Consider the following 22,618-nt stretch of genomic DNA (forward strand, 5'->3'; position numbering starts at 1 on the left):
TTTCATAATAGACTCTAATAGCTTTAAATTTCTTCCTGGTTACTCTATTAAGAAAACCATTTCTTTAAAAACATCTGGGCCCTCGTTTATTTTACTTAGTTAAAGAGTTTGGTCACGAACAGTTCCTGTATAAACAAGAAGAAATATAGGGGTTGGCTATGAATCTTGGGTAGAAAACAGGGTGTTTTTCCAGTAGATTATCAGGAATGCGAATAATCCTTTGGGCACACAGGGCAGCTGCTGTGGTGACTTGGCACTAGGTATTAACTGCCACCAATCAGAACTATTTTTTTAACTCTAGCTTTGAAATCAGAGTCCATCACCTTTGGATTTATCTCTTCTGTTGCCTTTGTTTAGGTTTTAAATTTATTTAGTTTTTCTTTTTTATTTTTTTGAAGTGTGAACATACTTTCAGTCTTCTAGTAATGTGGAACCAAATGCAAATATCATCTTGTTCATTTGAACAGTCCTCCTAGATCTGTAGTCAGAGTCAACTCAAGGGCTTTCTTGGAATCAGCAGAAGGAGTGGCACCCACTGCAAGTAGGTAGTCTGTGCAATAGAACAGATGCTGAAAGTCAGAAACAGTGTAGAACATCCTAGGACACACTGCAAGTCGGCCCTGCAGGTGTGTGTCAGGGTACGGTGCTCTGGGCGGGCAGTGGCCTCTGCTGACTGAGGTCAAACTGGTAGGAAACTTGTTCTTGAAACTGAGCAGCCTCACCTCGATGGAGTGTTTTCCTCTGCCGGAAGTAACCTAGGAGCAAGGAGTGGCTCAGTGAGATGGATAATTAGATCAGGAAGTTTTAGAGCTTGGAATCTTGTGATCAAATACCCATTTTATTAGACCTTTTGCCTTTGTAACCTTAGCTGAAACAGTTCAGAGAGGCCCAAGTACTATTCTGTGATTCTGTGGGAGTTTTCTGAAGTGCAAAGTTTTTTTAAAATTTACTATCTAGATATTTATATATTCCTATGATGCTTTCTTATATATTAATATATATAAATATATGTGTATAAATCATGTATATGCACATGTATGTGTTTGAACACAATAACTGTTAAATAAGTAATAAATTCATTTTCAGAAGTTCATTTGTATTGTCAACATCTAGAAGCTACTCCCTGGTCATTTGTGAGACTCATTTGTTATGTGCAATCAGTGTGTGTGTGTGTGTGTGTGTGTGTGTGTGTGTGTGTGGGAAGTATGTCTATATAGCAAAAATGTAACAGTAATACCAATTAGAGAAATCACCACAAACCCACCACCCTAACCACTTAACCTTTCTTTTTTTAATTTTTTTTATTGGTTGTTCACAACATTACAAAGCTCTTGATATATCATATTTCATACATTAGATTGAAGTGGGTTATGAACCCCCAATTTTACCCCAAATGCAGATTGCAGAATCACGTCAGTTACACATCCACAATTTTACATAATGCCCTATTAGTAATTGTTGTATTCTGCTACCTTTCCTATCCCCTACTATCCCCCCTCCCCTCCCCTCCCATCTTCTCTCTCTACCCCATCTACTGTAATTCGTTTCTCTCCTTGTTTATTTTCCCATTCCCCTCACAACCTCTTATATGTAATTTTGTATAGCAATGAGGGTCTCCCTTCATTTCCATGCAATTTCCCTTTTCTCTCCCTTTCCCTCCCATCTCATGTCTCTGTTTAATGTTAATCTTTTCTTCCTGCTCTTCCTCCCTGCTCTGTTCATAGTTGCTCTCATTATATCAAAGAAGACATTTGGTATTTGTTTTTTAGGCATTGGCTAGCTTCACTAAGCATAATCTGCTCTAGTGCCATCCATTTCCCTGCAAATTCTATGATTTTGTCATTTTTTATTGCTGCATAGTACTCCATTGTGTATAGATGCCACATTTTTTAATCCATTCATCTATTGAAGGGCATCTGGGTTGGTTCCACAGTCTAGCTATTGTGAATTATACTGCTATGAACATCGATGTGGCAGTATCCCTGTAGCATGCTCTTTTAAGGTCTTCAGGGAATAGTCCGAGAAGGGCAATAGCAGGGTCAAATGGTGGTTCCATTCCCATCTTTCCCAGGAATCTCCAAACTGCTTTCCAAATTGGCCGCACCAATTTGCAGTCCCACCAGCAATGTACAAGTGTACCCTTTTCTCCACATCCTCGCCAGCACTTGTTGTTGTTTGACTTCATAGTGGCTGCCAGTCTTAACTGGAGTGAGATGGTATCTTAGGGTGGTTTTGATTTGCATTTCTCTGACTGCTAGAGATGGTGAGCATTTTTTCATGTACTTGTTGATTGATTGTATGTCCTCCTCTGAGAAGTGTCTGTTCAGGTCCTTGGCCCATTTGTTGATTGGGTTGTTTGTTATCTTATTGTCAAATTTTTTGAGTTCTTTGTATACTCTGGATATTAGGGCGCTATCTGAGGTGTGAGGGGTAAAGATTTGTTCCCAGGATGTAGGCTCCCTATTTACCTCTCTTATTGTTTCTCTTGCTGAGAAAAAAATTTTGGTTTAAGTAAGTCCCATTTGTTGATTCTTGTTATTAACTCTTGGGCTATGGGCGTCCTATTAAGGAATTTGGAGCCCGACCCCACAATATGTAGATCAGAGCCAACTTTTTCTTCTATCAGGCGCAGAGTCTCTGATTTGATATCAAGCTCCTTGATCCATTTTGAGTTAACTTTTGTAGATGGCGAGAGAAAGGGATTCAGTTTCATTTTGATGCATATGGATTTCCAGTTTTCCCAGCACCATTTGTTGAAGATGCTATCCTTCCTCCATTGCATGCTTTTAGCCCCTTTATCAAATATAAGATAGTTGTAACTTTGTGGATTAGTCTCTGTGTCCTCTATTCTATACCATTGGTCCACCTGCCTGTTTTGGTACCAGTACCATGCTGTTTTTGTCACTATTGCTCTGTAATATAGTTTGAAATCTGGTATCACTATACTGCCTGATTCACACTTCCTGCTTAGAATTGCTTTTGCTATTCTGGGTCTTTTATTTTTCCATATGAATTTCATGATTGCTTTCTCTATTTCTACAAGAAATGCCGTTGGAATTTTGATTGGCATTGCATTAAACCTATAGAGAACTTTTAGTAATATCGCCATTTTGATGATGTTAGTTCTGCCTATCCATGAACAGGGTATATTTTTCCATCTTCTAAGATCTTCTTCTACTTCTCTCTTTAGGGTTCTGTAGTTTTCTTTGTATAAATCTTTCACCTCTTTTGTTAGGTTGATTCCCAAGTATTTTATTTTTTTTTTTGAGGATATTGTGAATGGAGTATTTTTCCTCATTTCCATTTCAGAAGTTTTGTCGCTGATATACAGAAATGCCTTTGATTTATGCGTGTTGATTTTATATCCCACCACTTTGCTGAATTCATTTATTAGTTCTAGTAGTTTCTTTGTAGACCCTTTTGGGTCTGTTAGGTATAGAATCATGTCATCTGCAAATAGTGAAAATTTAAGTTCTTCTTTTCCTATTTTTATGCCTTTAATTTCTTTCGTCTGTCTAATTGCTCTGGCCAGTGTTTCGAGAACTATATTGAATAGAAGTGGTGATAGAGGGCATCCCTGTCTTGTTCCAGATTTTAGAGGGAATGCCTTTAACTTTTGTCCATTCAGGATGATGCTAGCCTGAGGCTTAGCATAGATAGCTTTTACAATGTCGAGGTAAGTTCCTGTTATCCCTAGGTTTTCTAATGTTTTGAACATAAAGGGATGCTGTACTTTGTCGAATGCTTTCTCTGCGTCTATCGAGATGATCATATGGTTCTTATCTTTAAGTCTATTGATGTGGTGAATAACATTTATTGATTTCCGTATATTGAACCATCCTTGCATCGCAGGGATGAATCCTACTTGATCATGGTGCACAATTTTTTTGATGTGTTTTTGTATTCGATTTGCCAGAATTTTATTGAGGATCTTTGCATCTAGGTTCATTAGAGATATTGGTCTGTAGTTTTCTTTCTTTGAGGTGTCTTTGTCTGGTTTCGGAATCAGGGTGATGTTGGCCTCATCGAATGAATTTGGAAGAGCTCCCTCTTTTTCTCTTTCCTGAAATAACTTGAAAAGTATTGGTATTAATTCTTCTTTAAAGGTTTTGTAAAACTCCGCTGTATACCCTTCCGGTCCTGGGCTTTTCTTGGTTGGTAGTCTTTTGATGGCTTCTTCAATTTCATCCATTTATATTGGTCTGTTCAAATTGTGTGTATCCTCCTGACTCAGTCTGGGCAAATCATATGACTTAAGAAATTTATCGATGTCTTCACTATCTTCTCTTTTATTGGAATATAGGTTTTCAAAATAATTTCTAATTGTCTTCTGTATTTCTGTAGCATCTGTTGTGATATTGCCTTTTTCATCCCGTATGTTAGTAATTTGAGTTCTGTCTCTTCTCTTCGTTAGCATGGCTAAAGGTCTGTCGATCTTATTTATTTTTTTGAAGAACCAACTTTTAGTTTTGTTAATTTTTTCAATAGTTTCTTTTGTTTCAATTTCATTGATTTCCGCTCTGATTTTAATTATTTCTTGCCTTCTGCTACATTTGCTGTTGTTTTGCTCTTCCTTTTCTAGGGCTTTGAGATGAAGTGTGAGCTCATTTATTTGTTGGTTTTTTTCTTTTTTTGAGGAATGACAACCAGGCTATGAATTTTCCTCTTAAAACTGCTTTCATTGTGTCCCATAGATTCCGATATGTTGTGTCTGTATTTTCATTTATCTCTAAGAATTTTTTGATTTCCTCCTTTATGTCTTTTGTAACCCATTGATCATTCAGTAACATATTGTTCATTTTCCATGTGATGTAGGATTTTTCCTTCCTTCTTTTATCATTGATTTCCAGTTTCATTCCATTATGATCAGATAAAATGCAAGGTATTATCTCCACCCCTTTATATTTACTGAGGGTTGCCCTATGGCATAATATATGGTCTATTTTTGAGAAGGATCCATGTGCTGCTGAGAAAAAAGTATATCCATTTGATGATGGTTGATATATTCTATATATGTCAGTTAAGTCTAGGTTATTGATTGTGATATTGAGTTCTATAGTTTCTTTATTCAACTTTTATTTGGAGGATCTGTCCAGTGGTGAGAGAGGTGTGTTGAAGTCACCCATAATTATTGTGTTGTGGTCTATTTGATTCTTGAACTTGAGGAGAATTTGTTTTATGAATGTCGCAGCACTATTATTTGGTGCATAAATATTGATAATTGTTATGTCTTGTTGGTGAATGTTTCCTTTTAACAGTATATAATGTCCTTCTTTATCCCTGTTGATTAACTTAGTCTTGAAGTCGATTTTATTCAATATGAGGATGGCCACCCCTGCTTGCTTACGAGGACCGTGTGCATGGTATATTTTTTCCCATCCTTTCACCTTCAGCCTGTGTATCTCTTTTCCAATCAGATGTGTCTCCTGGAGGCAGCATATTGTTGGATTTGTTTTTTTAATCCATGATACCAGCCTATGTCACTTTATTGGAGAGTTTAAGCCATTAACATTCAGAGTTACTATTGATATATGGTTTGTACTTCCATCCATGTTTGATTATTTATCCTTTTTTTAAAAAATTTATTTTGTTTCTCCATGATTATCTTTCCCCTCGTCCTCTGTCTTTACCGAGGCACTTCCTACTGATGGTTTTGGTTATTGTTTTTCATTTCTTCCTCGTGTAGTGTTTTGCTCAAAATGCTTTGCAATGCTGGTTTTATGGCTGCAAATTCTTTTAACTTTTGTTTATCATGAAAGATTTTTATTTCGTTGTCATACCTGAAGCTTAATTTTGCTGGATACAGAATTCTTGGTTGGCATCCATTGTCTTTCAGTGTTTGAAATACATTGTTCCATGACCTTCTTGCTTTCAGGGTCTGTGATGAAAAATCCGTTGTTAACCTTATTGGTTTACCCCTGAATGTAATCTGTCTCCTTTCTCTTGTAGCTTTTAATATTTTCTCTTTGTTCTGTATATTGGATATCTTCATAACAATGTGTTTTGACGTTGGTCTACTGTGATTTTGTGTGCTCAGTGTCCTGTATGCATCTTCAATTTGTGTATCTGTTTCCTTTTTTATTTCTGGAAAGTTTTCTGTAATTATTTCATTCAGCAGGTTACTCATTCTCTTGGTTTGAAACTCTGTACCTTCTTTTATCCCGATGACTCATAAGTTTGTTTTTTTTATGTTATCTCATAACTCTTGGATGTTTTTCTCGTGATTTTTTACCAGCCTTTCTGAGTGGCTAGACTGTTTTCAAGATGATGTATTTTGTCTTCATTATCTGACGTTCTGGCTTCTACTTGCTCCCCTCTGTTAGTGATACTCTCAATTGAGTTTTTAATTTGGTTTATCGTTTCCTTCATTTCTAGAATTATTGTTTGATTATTTTTATAATCTCTATCTCCTGATAAAGATGCTTAACTTCTTCTTTTATCTGTTTATGTAATTCATTCTCAATGTGTTCTTTTGCTGCTTGAATTTGCTGTCTTGTATCCTCTTTAAGGTTCCATTCCATCTGTCTAAGGTGTTCCTTGAGTTCTTTATATGACTATTTTTCTGATAACTCTAGGTCCTCCTGAATATTTAGGCTGTCCTGCATTGTTTGTACTCCTTTTCTTCCTTGCTTTTTGAAGCTGCTCATGTTACTTCTTGTTCTGTTTGACTGATGAGTTACTGTTTACTCCTATAAATTTATTAGATGCTGTAGCCGCAGGTTTCAATGAGGTTATCTCCTCCGCCGCAGTCTGATGACGTCAGTGTTTTTTTTCTTACTCCAAATCCCGTGCTTTTTCATTCATTCAAAAGGCATGTATGGGCTCTTGAGTGGCAGGCACTAAGTATTCAAACATGTCAAAGAGACTGCCTTGGAAGAATCCCTGGGTTAGCGCCCGTGTCACCCACAATCTGTATATAGCTGCATAAGAAGCAGTCGTCTTACCCTGACTCCTGGCTGAAGCATGTGCCACTTAACCTTTCTTCATTCCCCTTTCAGTGCTTGGCCAGAAGTATGTGAAATTTTAATTTAGTAGTGCTATTAGAAAATATTTTTACAACGTGCTTCTTAAATATAATGTGGTCATAAAATTTTTCCTTATAACTCTATGGTATATGATTTTTAGTGGCTATGCTGAGAAAATTAATGTGTCATGCATAATAATGTATCACCCCCACAGTTGGTATTTGGGTTATCTCAGTGATTTTTTGCTGCCGTATCATAGTAAACACTCTGGCTTTTCTTCTTTTTCAAATATTTACTTAGGATAATTCCTGAAAAGGACATATCTGCTCTAATGGTGTAAACATTTTCATAGCTGCTTAAAACACATTGCCGGGGTGATTTCCAAAGGGTCTGTGACCTTTCTGTAAGTTGGCATCTTTTTAAAATAGTCCAGGTGTCTCCCTACAGGCCAGTAGTGGAGTGTCATGTGTTCCTGTTGACAGTCAGACTCGGTTCTAGCTCAGCTCTCTGGAACAGCTCAGTTGGCTATCCATTCATCACCGCTGCAAGCTTCAGAACCCCACTTCTTCCCCAGCATTGGTCACAGCCTGGAAAGGTGTGGTCTGCCCCAGGAATCAAGGTCGTTCCCATTTTCCTATCCCATAGGCTTTCTGTGGCCTTATGTCAACCCTTCAGTAGGGTGAAAAATATATGTAGACCTAGAATTGTAGCAGTTGAAAACCCTTAGAGTGAATTATGAAATCTAAACCAGAGCCTGGTGGCTTCCTGTGCCTGACTTGGAGTCTGTTCTCTGATGGTAGTTTTTACAAAACACTTCTGAATAAGAAATAAATTCCAAATATCTTTTTCCCCCGCTCTCCTGCCAAACTCCACCAGGAAACAGCATCTCATTACTTGAGTTAGAATTTATTAATCCCAACCCTCTTCAGCACTTGGAACTTTTCAGGTTGGGCTCACATGGCTTCTATTTTTACTTTAGTCTAAACTGTGGTCATATGGATAGCAAAAGAAATACAGCAATATTCTAACTTGGGAGGGGGAGAGGCAACAATGCTTATAATAACATAACTGCAAACTCTTGCTTCCTCTGTTTGATATTCCAAAAAAGGAAGAAAGCACCGTGCGGTGCACATCTGTAAGTAATGAACATTTTCTTTTTGTGTGTCATGCATATTCAGCGTGATCCCACTCAAAGTCTCAGGCGTTGTTCTAATATACACCGCCTCCTAGATCCCTGTCTTTGTTGCCAGCAAATTTAATGCAACCCAAAGGTTACTTCCTTTCTCTCTCTGGATCAGGAATCTGAACCCATGACCACAAGCAGAGGTACGAATTGTCTATGTGTTCTGCTTATGTTTTTGTTTTTCCCCCTGGTCACCTTTTGCTTAAGGACCTTTTTTTGTTTGTTTAGTAGGAGCAATAGACCAATTAATTTCAAGAAGGTTTTCTTTTCTCTCTTTTTTTAAGTATCAATTGAATTTTGTAAGGCAGTGTTTTTGAAATCTAGATGTTACAAAGGGGCATCAAGTGAAAATTCTCTCCAGTTGGGATGTTTTGCTTTTATTTAGTTGTCTTTAATTATTCTAGGTTCCCAAGTATGAGATATGTCAAGAATTTGGGCACAGTTTAGATTCTTTACGCTCGGTTTCTTTGGTTAAGGGCTCTTTATCATGAGATGGTGGCTTGTAAAAACGGAGGGATTTGGATCACAAGGTTTGTAGAATGATATGACTGTTGGCAGATGAGCATATTCTCAGAGAATGTGTGTGATCAGGATTGTTTATTGTTACCACATTCTAGATTAAGAAGTGAAACTGGGGGATAGGCATCCTACTCTGTTTTATGTGTCGTTGTACTTGGGGTCAGGGGAAGGGTCCTTCTTCTATTTAAATAAGCATACAAGATCTTTGTGGATCACCAAATCTGAGATGCTATTTTAAATATAATCAACAACTCATTTATTGAGCCAGGTACTGTTCTGTAGAATCAATAAATGTCGTAGGAAGAAAAATAGTTTAGCCTGTAGCACCAGATTTAGCAGCACACATACAGCAAGGCAACTTTTCTGCAAATGATATTGATTATTTCAAATCATTTTTAGATGAGCCACACAATCCTCTAGCAAGATTTTTTGCGGGGTGGTATTGAGGGGGGTTAATATGCTGATTATTGCAAGGAGCATTTTATTAAAGAAAGATTTTTATCTGAACTTTGCCGGCTTGGGTAATCTAACTACTTTAAACCAAATACAGTTCTTTTTAAGACAAAAATATCCACAGTTGATACTGTACACTAACTCCGTGTTACTTTTTGCAACACTTTCCACCATTTCCATGTTCTCCCAAGACCAGGGTTGGTCGGAGGCCTTTTTAATGAGTTGGAAGTTTCTTCCAAGGTCACACTTACCTTCCCTGGCCATGCTTCTCACAGTGCAAGGCTGGATTCTAGCTGGCCCTTTTGTAGAGAGACCAGGTAAGGGAATGTTGATCCGTTCAACATCAGCCCTTCAAAAATATCTGACCTGCTGTCTGCTGATCCTTTTCCACATACTGGTCCCTGGACCATGTTGATAGACAGTGGAGCGGACGAAGAAGACATCTGAGCTGGCCCTGCTGCTTGGACTTCTTTAAGGAGCACTTATTCTAAGGGGTGAGATAAGACTCCCTCTCTGTGTGAGGCTTCCAACAGGAAAATTCAGCGTCAGTGGTAAGTTCCAAATGAATAGTTCAGACTTGAAGGACTATAAATAAATGCAGTTAGAAATTCTCCCAGGCTTTGGTTTGTTCAAAAGCTTTATGGAACTAGGAGGATTTTTTTTTTCCAGATTGCCTATAATGTGACATTTTCATGACCAGTTAATTCATCCTTGGGTCTCACGTCACACCCAAACAGGATTCTACCTTCATATTGTGAATTGAGTTTATTTTCCTAATATGCATGAGTAAATATTTTAAAGTCATTCCCCACTTTGTGCAAGGTATTTTGAAGAGTTTCTTAAAGAGATTTTATTAGCTTTCTGTATAATTAATTAAGGACTATTAAAGCTATTCAAAGCAGTTCTGAACTAAAGACTTTTACTATGAGTTTCTTTAAAGGGGATTTAAGATTTTTTTTTCACGTATGACCTCACCTTTCACTTTGCTCCTCTGCCCCATAGATGATTTGAATATATATACAAACCCTTGAAAAATGCTTTTAAATACAACACTATGGTTTGTACTTCAGCCATATCTAACATATTTGGTGGGTATCTTTTTCTAATAATAAACATAGAGTTCTTTCCTTCTGTTACATTTGCAACTTGGATGGGGCACCTGTTTGTTCCAGATGAAGGTGTTACTAAAAATTAACTAACTGCAATTCATGCCCATGGCTCTAGGCATCGTCTGTGTAGGGAATTTGCAGGATGTTAGGCAGAGAAGAGGCTATCGAGCTGGAAATTTAGACTCCTTTTTTTTTTTTTTTAACCCATCAGTGATGCCAAGAATGCTAGTTTTGAAAGATGTTAAATACATGTTCTGGTGCAGAAAATTTCCACAGTCAAGACTTGAAAATGCTGCCGCATTGAGCAGAGTTCAACATAGTGTATTACTGCAGTTCTTCTCAGGTCCTTTATTATGATTATGTGTGAATCATGAGAAAAGGAGGCTGGAGGTAAACACAGCATGTTAACACTCTCAGTGACACACACTCTGACGTCACCTCTGCGCTCTGAGCTGTATAACTTCAGGCAGGCTCAGCTCCTTGGTCTGCCTTGGAGATTGTTGAGAGGATTAGATGAGCCAATGCTTATAAAACACTTAGCACAAATGCCCAGCACATAATAAACACTTAACAGTTAGCTACAACTAATCCTTTTGAACCTGAGGCTGAATGATCTGATGTCATTTGTATTGTGGTATAATTGTGGGTACAGCAAAAGAAGCCCAGAATAAAGTGTCAAGAGCTTTGGGCTCCCCTATGACCACCAACTGGATCAGGTGATTTTGAGCTACTTTGTCATCACAGGGCCAGTTTTGAAATAAATAGATGATCTTGATATCTGTAAAAGTCCAGTCAGACTCTTAAAAGTATGTGTTCCTTTGGGCTACACCTAAGCCAGAATTGGCAAGTTTAGCTTCAGGACAAGTATGTCATCTCTGAGCAACTCTTTGTGAGGGAGAGAATTTTAGCTAATTATTATTACCTTTACAGTGTATGTAAGCCAGGAACAAAATAGTTTACTAAGTCAACCATGGTAAGATAAGCCGAAGTTACAGCCTGTTTGGCACCTGTAATCACCATAAAAGTTAATATACATTTGAGCCCAAATCAGGGCTAGACATTCCTTTATCATAAAATTAAGGGGCATCATCTAGGTGTTTGTTTTGTCTGATGAGATACAGAAATGTATCATTAGGCCATACAGAGCTTTTATTTTTATGTTGGAAGACTAATTTTCTGATGGTAGGGACTGGGGTACCCATAATTAGTTAGGTTTTCTACCTTCTAATGTGTTGTGAACTCAATTTAAATGATAAAGTGAACTGCTTTGAGCTTTAATTTTCTTGTTCCACTGTATGGGTTGAGCTAATTTCAAAGCATTTGAAAGACATTTTGCAGTAGATAAGGTAGTGTATCTTTCAAGGAACGCCACCGATTTCTAAATAACAGATTTTCACACTGGTGATTCGAAACATGTATTTATTTGTTCAATGTAGGCTATTCCCACATGAGAAAAATCCAACAAGTAGATTTGTTCAGTTGTTATCCCACAAATTGTCTTTACTGAGAAAATGGAAGGGGTGCCAAGACTACTGGTACACTTGATCCTGTGTGTATTAAATCAACAGTTTCTCTTTTCATTTTTTTTTTTTTTACAGACACTATATTGGGCTCAATCATTCTATTAAAATCTAGTTTTTATCATAAGGTATAGAAGTGGAGCTCACCGTTGCTTTCACAGTTTTTCATCTGTAAAGGAGTTTATTTCCCCTTTAGGATATTTATGAAGGAAATTGATGTCATTGATGTTTGCTCCATGGTGATTTTTTTGTCTTGGAGCCCTGGGTTTGGGTGGAGGAAGTGGGAGTAGCTGACACTGGAAATGCAGGTGAGGCCATGTGGCTAGAGAGCTTCCTTCTAGGCCAAGGAAATTTTATGTCATCCTAGTAGTGACAGGGAGCCAAGGCAGGGTGTTTCACAGGGCAGATGGTGTGGTTACCTTTGAACTTAAGAATGGTCCCTCTGCAAAGAAAGTCTGTAAAGACAAAGACCTGGGCTATGGCCAAGTTGGGTGGCCCTAGGAATGGTCTAGGCCCAGTGCAATAAGGTTGCTGAAATCCCAGGTCCAGAGAAGGAGGAATGGAGTTGAGACAAATCTGTGACTTGCCTTCCTTCTAGTCATTGTGGCTTACAAAAATTGCACCAGATGTGCCTTCTTCTCCAGAAGGTCAGTCTGCTGGAGGTGTTGTGCTTCCGTCTTCCTGGCTGAACGTGGCATGAAGTGGATCTCTTTCTCTCTGTGCAGTACGTTTTCCTCTTTATGGTACCCCATCCTTTCCATGGCTAACCCTTGGTCTCCTGAATTCCTATATTGCATCATCCAAGGGGGAGAAGTCTGATGACCAGCTTTGTTTTTCTTCCAGCTTGTACTCTGAACATGATTAGCCAACAGTATTGGCACCACCTCACAGCCACGGTCAGTCCCAGAGTAAATGACCTCATTACGAAATCCTACAGTCAGGCTGCAGCTGTGTGCCTCTGTGCATTTCTTTCCAGTTGCTTCCATCTACTTGCTCTGTCCCATTAAGCAAGTGAGGATATGCAGAATATATACCATCCTGGGGTTTTCTGTGCAGCAAGACTGACTACATTTGGCCAGGTATAAAATCAATTTTTTGATGCACATCTTATTGTCTTAAAGGGATGTTGTTGTTTAATTTACTTCCCTCTCCAAGCAGGGAATAGCAAAATCCTTACCAGCACGAGAGTGTGGAGTCTTCATAAAAGGAAATTGGCTTGTTTTTGGAAGTCTTTTTTTTTTTTTAGGGGGGAACAATGGAGATATTTTTGGAGCATTATCTGCTACAAAATGAAAAGAGCCCTGCTTGCAATTAAATTGGACTCTACAGAAGGATATTAATAATAATAATTCTCCCCGTGTTCTTGATGTCTCTGAAATCAGAATGGGGGAGAACTTGTTGCAGTTTGATGTCAAAATTATTTGCACTGCAGCGAAACAAATACTTTGGGCTGCCCTCAAATACAGAAAGCATCCCATCAGTCCTGGGACCACCCTGGAGTCCTGCATGCCCCAAGTGGCTGAGGACAAACAACCTGTTTCTCTAGACTAGTTCTGGCCTTCACCCCAAGTCTTGAAGTAATACGGGCCTCACGGGTACTTCTTAAGAAGTTAGTGGCCTGTCAGGCTGCCCAGTGTGGATGAAGTGTGAGGTGGATCAGATTCTCTGGGAGAAGTTTTTGGCCCACCTGCCTATTAGTGTGACAAATATGCTAGTCCCAACAACTAGGTCATCTAATGAATAGAAATTCAATTTACACATAGGGATTAAGTATCTCAGTGTTAACCTTTGCCACATCAAATTTCTTTGACAGAGCCAAGAGGAAAATGAGAGCCATTTAATATTAAGGAATGGGAAACCAGTTTCTAAAATATAAAGGGAATCTTTTTCTTCCTTTTAAGACTCTGGGTTACACAAGTAGATGGCAATGCAAGGAATGGGAAGTTTGGGGCAAATGATCTTTTATCCTTAAGATCAAGAGACTTTTAACTGTAGGAATTCTGAAGGTCTTGGGACATATGTTATCTCGAAACCTGAGTCAAAGGTTACTTAAGTCAATTTGGTTTAAGTAATCTCAGTTGACAGATACTTATTGTGTACCCATATACTTGGAGGAGGACAGAGAGCAAGTTCACAGAGTATTCAGGGCCTGCATCAACAAACTGTTCTCCAAAGGAGCTAGACAAACACATATGTACTGATTAGAAATAATGTGAGAATGTATGTCTTCAGCTGTTCATAAGCTGCAAAATCTGAAGTAGCTCAGACTACAACTAAGGGCTGGAGAAGTCAGAGCCTATTTTGAAAAGTAGAAAGGGTTTGACGGTGAATAAGAGTGTCCTCTGGTAAAGTTTAGAGGACAAGTTTTAATACAGGCGAGACTGAGAGTAGCTATTAGGTGAGAGTGCAGTGTTTACTGAGCACCTGCTGTAGACCAGGCTTTCTGATTTGATGGGGAGCTGGGAGGTTAAAAACAAATAGGGTACATCAGACCTCAGCATCCTTGGAAGACTGATCTGGTACTTGCCTTGGATACCAAAATCCATAGACGCTCAAGTCCCTTACATAAAATGGCATAGTATTTTCACATAAGCTATACACACCTTCCTATATACTTTGAATCACCTCTAGATTACTAAAAATACCTAATATAGCATAAATGCTGTATAATTAATTGTTATGCCATATTGTTTAGGGAATGACGACGAGCAAAAACATTTATACATGCTCGGTACAGACTGTGTTTTAAAATGTATTTTCAGTCCCCAGTTGTTTGAATCCATGGATGCAGAACCCACAGGTGTGGCTGGCTAGCTCTACACTCCTCTTCCTCAAGGGAGCTGTGAGTCTAGTGGGGGTCAGTTAGGCTGGGTATAGAGCCATGGAATGCTGGACTCCCTGTTCAGTTTGCAAGTTTAGGGATTGCAGCCTGGAATGGTGATGGCCTTAGAAACCGTGTCATGCAAGACCACCTCGGATCGTAGAGGTATAAGCTCTGACCATTTGGGCAGAAAACTTCTGACACACTATTGGCTCACTCAGAGCCTGCAAGCCAGGCCACTGGAACACCAGTCCCTAAGGTTTCAGCCCTCAGAATCTGACAGTGCGATAGCTCAAACAAAATGATTGCCATACTTTCCTGTCAGTTGGCACCCAGGCCTGTGAGGAATGTAGCTCAGGTTTGAAATACATAGGCCTCTCTAGCTGGCGCTGAAACTTGAGAGAATAAAGCAGTGCTGTTAGACTGGGCCTGTTCACCCACCCCAGGAGGTGCTGTCTGTAGTGACTGCTTAAAAAAAAAAAAAAAAGTTTTATTTTCAGAAGAAATCCAATGAAAACCAACAGTGTAAGGGAAACATTTTTTTTTTTTTTTTTATAAATTCCTGTTAGGAACAAACATTCAATTCCATCTTTAAAAATGGGCTAATAATGAGTGTTGCCTATTCCAAATAAGAACTTTGCTTAGAGGTCTTAGAGGTTGCCAGTCCGAGATACTGGTGATAAAATGTCAATTTACTAAAACCTTTAACAAAAATAAATAAATAAATAAATTTCTACTTCTGCTGTGTCTCCAGTTCACGCAAGTGACTCCTTTGGCAGGATTAGGTTGAATTTTAATACTCAACTCTTCTTGAAGAGCTCAGAAGCTGTAGAACTGGTATACTTTGTGACTGATCCCTCTGCGTATTAAGCCTGTGGTTTGCTATTACCAAGTGCCAGTAATACATATTTTAAAAAGTGCTCTTGTGGGTTTATCTGTGTTTATCATTAAGGCTCTGCTAAGCCAGTAAACCCTAGAAGTGGGCTCGAAGTGGGATCTCGCCCTTGGCAGATGAGCCCCATAGGTCCCCGCTCCACATGGGGCCCCGCCTGACATCATCGTGGATCTGGACTGTGGCAGAAAGCTCTGGATTGCTTGGGTGGCTGAGAAGCTCTCATCTGCATTGATAAAGCTGAGCATGGCCAGGCCTGTAAGCATTTGGTGTGCCTTGGTGGATCCCCAGGTGATTATTTGTCCTAAGCACTGTAATACCTTTAAGTGCAACCCAAGAAAGACAAGCGACTGGTGTGTTTGTAGTTTTTTGCAGTAAAGGCACCTCATTTGTGAAGAAAAGAATGCTTGAGACTGCTTATCACTATCATCGGGATGACTGAAATTCTGACAAGTTTAGTGGAATGGAACAAAATAAGCCCGTGAGAGGTGCTTAGGTCTCTGCACTGTCTTCGTTCTACTGGATTAGGCTAGTATTGGCTTCTCTTGGGGGTATTAGTCCATGATCAGCCCTTGATTTAATACAGGTTGCCGAGTGTCCTGAGTAAGGAGAAGGCTAAGCTAGGCATGTAGATTCAGCAGAACAGAGGAGAGGGAGGGCCAGTCACCACTGTGTAAATCTAAACACTAAGATAAATAAGCACATTTTAAAATCTCTCCTCATCCTGTGAATGCCTTGTCTTTTCTTTTTCAGAGAGCAGAGCTGACATCTGATAAAGACATGTACCTTGACAACAGCTCCATTGAAGAAGCTTCGGGAGTGTATCCTATTGATGATGACGACTATGCTTCTGCATCCGGCTCGGGTAAGGCCACTGCTGTAGGCCTTTCTCTGTGCATGTGCACACACAATTTCACTGTGCTAGACAGGCAACGTGCAGGGCAGTTACGAGCATAGTCTTTGCATCTGAAGTGTATGTGTGTGAATTCTAGCTTGTGAGAGCTTGGGGATTTATTTAGCTATGCTGAGCCTCAGTTTCCTCATTTATTAAAAAAAAGAAAGCCATAATCATCTTTAGCACATAGAGCTGTTGTGAGGATTAAAGGAATTGACACATAAGCTTAAACTTTTATTATTAAGACTTTCAGGGTGATGTCATAGAAACCACCCTTAAAGAAATCCCTCAAACACAAGTTTCATAAAACTGCCTGCCCTGTGTTAAAGATGATCAATGAGACCAAGAACTTTTTTTTTCCCCATCCCCTAGTCTATTGCTTAAAAGTAGGAGGGAAAATGAGCAAGCAGCCAAGTAAAACAAGGGTAGAATGCTCTCCTCAGCTTCCTTGGTATATCTGTCATTTCCATGATGCTGTGTGACAAATCACCCCAACACTGAGTGATGGAGGGCAGCTAGCGTTCATTTACTTTATTCCTCAGCAGGTCAGCAAGTTAGGGCTGTTGCCTCAAGTGTCAGTGGTCAGCCATAGGCTGGGCCTGCAGCTTGGCTGATCTTGACTGGACTCCATCATCTCTCTGGGGCACCTGGGCAGACTTGGCGCTGATTCACACAGTCTGTCATCTTCCAGGAGTCCAGCCATTTGTTCACAGGGAAGAGCAGAGATCCCAACCAAGGCAGCGTGTACAAATGTGCAGAGTTTCCTTCATCCTAGGCTTATAACTTGGTACTGCATTACTTATGCCACATTTTATTGGTCAAAGCAAGTCAGAAGGCTAGCTCAGACTTCACTTTTTTGGTGGGTGGGGGCAGTACTGTGGACTGAAACTAGGTCTTCATGCATGCTAGGCAAATGCTTTACCATTGAGCTACACCCCCAGCCTAACTCTATCTCTTGATGGAAGGAGTTACAGTCACGTTGTAGACAACATAGGTCCAAGGAATAAAGGAACCTACCATTTTTTAATCTACCTTATCTGGTAAATGTTTCATCTGTGTCAGGAATAGCCCCCATGAAACTGAGAACAAGAAGTATCTTGTGCGCATATATATAAATTTTAAATATACATTTTAATTGTTGATGGGATATTTATTTATTTATTTATTTATTTATTTATATGCAGTGCTGAGAATCAAGCCCAGTGCCTCACACATGCTAGGCAAGTACTCTACCACTGAGCCACACCCAGCCCCCTTGTGCATATATTTAATGGACAACTCAGAAATTTGAGGTCAGCAGCCTGCAAGAAAAATCTTATCCATGCCTTTTGCTTAGGATTTATTGTAGATTCAACAAATGGTAAAATTTATGCTGAATATAGATGTGTGATGATCAGATTGGTCTAGGCTTCAGAATGATCCAGAGCAAATTCAAATCAATTGTGTCCTTGGTAAATATCTATCCATATAAGAGTGTTTTAAGTTGGAGAATGACAAGTCTGAGAAATACAGGAGAGGTGGTGCTGACCTAGTAACAACATGCTTACAGTGCAATCCTAATGTAAAAATAGCCCCAGTTATTCTTAGGAGGGTGCTGTATATCACACACGCAGAATGAGTGTGAAGAGAGTTGTTCTCCATAGCCCACAACTCTATTAATATCTTTCACTCATGGCACCTCTTTTTTTCTCAGAGAGGGAGAGAGAAAGAAAGAGCGAGTGCACCTCAAAAGTGTTTTGTTAACTGTCATTTTCAAAATGTTGCAGGATATAATAAATACGGACACTTTTGCCCCCATTTCACAGATCTTAGGATACAACAGTTGTTAGGGATCTGTAAAGAGTTGTCCAAGTCATTTTGCTGACTCCTGCCAAGACTGTCCTTAATTGAAAGAAAACAGGTGCATGGTTCTCCTCATCTGCTCTCCCTACTCACCCAGGTGAAAGGCAGTTGGAGTGAGTCATTTGAAATCCTGAACCCATGAATCAGATCAAGATAGATTAGATGGATAAATGTGGCCCAGTTGCTTCAGCTACAGTTCTACCTTTAGGCAAATCATTGCTGTAAAACAATAAACAAACAAAAAAATTGTTCTTGACTTTGGAAACCACCTTGTACTGTGCTGTGGATATTGTTTTTCAGCTTAAAGGTGGTAGTAGCAGTCATAACTAAAGTTTGTGAAGCACTTGCTTTTGGGGGGTGGGTGGGGGTACTGCGCCAATCCTAATAACATCCCTGTAAAAGTAGATTCTGTTATGGTTCCATTTTTCACATGAGAAAACCAGAGGTATAAAGAGATTAAAGAACTTGCCTCAGGTCATACTGTCAGAAAGTAATGGAGCTGGGGCAAGGGATGGGTGTGGGGCTGGAGAATGTTCCATTCCAGTCCCTTACCATACTGCCTCCTTGTGTCATAAAACCCCATTCTTGAATTAAGAAGCCTTGCCCAGTCTCAGCTGGAAATACCAGGAATCCCCAAGTTTTGGCCAATGTACCATCTGGCCTAAATCCTATCAGGCTATCCAGTAGAAAAGCAAATGGCCTGGAAGAGAATGTCTAATGGCCCAGAGGGTACTTCTCAGGCGAGGAGATGGGCTCACATTATTTACTAGACTCAGAATAGGCATTAGCAAACACAAGCACAAATTCTTGTGTATTTACTGTGTGCCACACATGATGCCATATTCTTAGAACACAGATGGGAAAGACTTGGTTCCCATCCCCAAGAGACCATCCAAGAATCTAATGAGAAAAATGTTGAATGAGGAAAAAAATATTTTGTAACACCATGTGATAGGTGACATAATGTAGGAAAGTGTTATCCAACAAAAATTTAAGAGTTCAATACTAGACCTTTGGTTAAAGATAACAGGTTCAATGCACATGCCTTCCAGGACCCAGATAAACTGATAATAAAGGAATTGGTCGTAAACTGACAAGGACAAACAAGACAGTCAAGGAGACAAAAGCCACAGGGTTTTGAAAGCTGGGAGGCAGATGGACTGATAGTAACAGTCTAAGAAGACTTGAGAAGACCCAGTCAGCCAACAGAGGGGAGAGCCAAGGGGCAAACCAGTCAAGGTAGCAGAATCCCCTGGGGGCTCAGGAATCAGTGGCACTAAATGGAAAGTGATAATAAATTTAGGGCATCCTCTTGATATCTTCAAGAAGCAAGTAGTTTCTTTGATTTCTTCCTTTTACCATGCAACAAAAATGATCCCCAACCTCAGAGAAAAACTGGAGGTATGTTATTTGGAATAAAACATAGGGTCTTTGGGCTGGAGAGACTGTATTTAAAGTGATAATAAATTCTTTGTTGAAGAATTATTTCATGCTGAGATACTCCCAGTTGTGGTCTTCTCCCAATCATTTCCCAGAACACTGGCTATCTGTCCTTTACCTTTTAGGTAGGGGACTGTGAGGTTCCTTTTTAGGATGTTGGACCAACTCAAAAGAAAAAACTCAAAGATAGCATCATTGGGAACTTTCCAACAAAACACATGTCTCTTAACTGGTGATGCTGACATTTGACAAACTTCTCCTGTCAGAGTTTCCAGGCAGATTTTCTGTGTGTAAATATGAAAGACAATTATAGCTCCCTAGGCATTTTTGAAAAACTTATAACATGAAAAATAGAGATTTCTCCAACCCCCAAATTGAGAGAGGACAGAAAATCACAGAACAAAGAGAACTTACGGGGGAAAAAAAAAAAAAAAACAAAACTTGTTAACGTCAAGGAGATTTTATAACTGTGAAGCAAGAACAGGACACCATAAAACAGGAACATGCTGAGAGCCCTAGAGTTCTTGGTGAGTAGAACTCTCATGTCCAAGTGGGAAAACTCATTAGAAGATAAGAAGAGCCTATTCATTCATTCATAAACGAGCATTTATTAACCATCTACAATGTGAAGGAACAGTAGGCATTCTAGGAACACTCCAGTATGTAAAATTTAACAAAGCATTCTCTGCTGGGGTGGATTAATTCGCTTTATTCCTTTATGTAGTTCATCTGTGAATATATATTCTTTTTTTTAAAAAAATGTTTTTTATAAGTTATCTTAGTCCATTTGGGCAGCTATAACAAAGTACCTTAGATGGAGTAATTTATAATATCATAAATTATTCGGTCACAGTTATGGAGGCCAGGAAGTAAAAAATCAAGGGCCTTCAGGTTTGGTGTTTGTAAAGGCTTGCTTTCCTTCATAGATGATGCCTTCTTGCTGCATTCTCAAATGACATAGGGGCAAACCAACTTCCCTGGGTTTCTTTAATAAGGCACTAATCTCATTCACGAGGGCAGAGAGAGCCTTCATGACCTTATCCATCTCCTAAAGTCTCTACCTCTTAATACTATTGCATCGGAGGTTAGGTTTCAATATGTAAATTTTGAAGGGGCTCTAACATTCAGACCATATCATAGTAGAGAAAGAGGTTTTTTTTTTTTTTGTTTTTTGTTTTTTAAAGGAGGAGGATATATAGTGAGCAGTGGGAACATACAGATAAAAGTCCATAATGAAGAGGTCACAGAAGATCTCAGAGAGGAATGATATCATTGCTGAGTGAGATAATATATACAGGGGTTTGTCAAGTGGAAAAAGACTCTGGGGTCAGGTATTCCACACTGGAAGAATAGCAAGAGCTAAAAATCAGGGAGGTCATCAAAGGGATCCCTGATTTCTTTTGGTCAAGAGAGTTTGTCTTTTCATTAAAAAAATAAAAATAAAAACTGTAGCTGAGGCAAGTTCCTCATCTGTCTCCACCTTCAGAAGTTCTGGTTTGAGGGGGTTTTGTGCTTTGCAGATCTTTTCTCTCACACAGCTTCTCCCCACTCCTATCTGGTGACTCACATTTGGAATTCTCATGAAACACGGGGATCTTGAAAGCCCTTTAATTGAAACTTTTTATTTCTCGTTGAAATTCTATTCTTTGTAAGAAAATGATTCATTATAGTAACAAATCAAGTGTATTGGATGTGAAACTTTGATGGATAATCAGGTAGGCTGATATAAAAGTGCAGTGTATTTCTGGAACTATCATTATTAATGACTTATTTTTCCATGACACTTTATATGTATAGGCTGCTTCCCAATATGTATCACATCTGTGATTAATATATACTAATGTACCCCAGCATGATACTTTGGTCAGTGAAAGACTGAATATACATATCCATGGTCCCATAAGATTAGAAGGAGCTAAAAAAAAATTTAAAAAAAAAAACCTGTTGCCTAGTGATGTTGTAGCTGTCACCATGTCATAGCACAATACACTACTCACATGCCTGTAAACAAACGTACTGTGCTAGCAGTTGTGTAAAAATATAGAATGTGTAATTGTTCACAATACTTGACAGTGATAATGAACAAACCATGTTACTGGCTTTTGTATTGACTGTGCTATACTCTTTATCATTATTTTAAAGGGTGCTTCTATTTATAAAAGAAAAATGTTTACTGTAATCTACTATTATGCCAAAAGCAGCCTCATACATCTTGTGTTTACTGCATCTCTGTGGATTACATTGTTTTCTCTTGTGCTTGATTTTGATTTTATCTTAGGATGTTTTGTTCATTGCAGCCCTGGGAACAAATATGTATATATTTATTTATATAATATAACCTAATTTATAGATGAGAGAGAGAAAGAGAGAAAGTTTGATTGATTTCATATCATACAGCCCACGTGCATAGTGGGTGATACCATCTAGGTTTACATAAGCATACCCAATGACTTTAGCACTGTGATGAAAATGCTTAATGAAGTTTCCTCGGAATCCCGTTGTTAAGTGATGTATGATTATATATGCACCTCTGAAAACAAGTTATTATTATCTCCATTTTACAGATGAAGAAATTAAGACACAAATATTAATCGATCAAGATTACAGAGCTAAAAAATTTCTAGAACCAATAGTAGGTTGGTTGGTTGATTTTAAGGTATTTATTCCAATATATCCCGTGAGTTCTTCTCTGGAACAGGTGTGCTCTGAAGGTAAAGGAGGCAATGGAGACATTGAGAGCAATAGCCATTGCACAATTGCCAGCCTGTTACCTCCTGCTTTCAGAGCTGCTTATTACATGGGCATGAATATTCCTTCCATATCATGTCAGAGTTCTGGAGAACATACAACCCATATTCTGTGTTGGGTTTGAGTAATTCAGAGGTATTCATCATTCATCCTCATCTGAGGAAGCAGGTTAGTTTGAGTTGTTACAGGGTTTGGGTTATTAACAAACTTGACCAATGATTAACTCTAAAA

At 38.9% G+C, this 22,618-nt stretch overlaps 1 protein-coding gene across 1 annotated transcript in view; it reads left to right on the forward strand.

The window, feature by feature from the left end:
- SDC2 (syndecan 2) overlaps positions 1-22,618 on the forward strand; it is a 113,872-nt gene that overhangs the window by 80,104 nt on the left and 11,150 nt on the right. Inside the window, exon 2 of the mRNA XM_081265673.1 lies at positions 16,216-16,327. Within this exon, the coding sequence (XP_081121799.1) occupies positions 16,216-16,327 (112 nt within the window). The remainder of the gene's footprint in view (positions 1-16,215; positions 16,328-22,618) is intronic.

This window comes from Spermophilus citellus (assembly GCF_964194105.1).
Source record: "Spermophilus citellus genome assembly, chromosome: 14".
Lineage (NCBI taxonomy): Eukaryota > Metazoa > Chordata > Mammalia > Rodentia > Sciuridae > Spermophilus > Spermophilus citellus.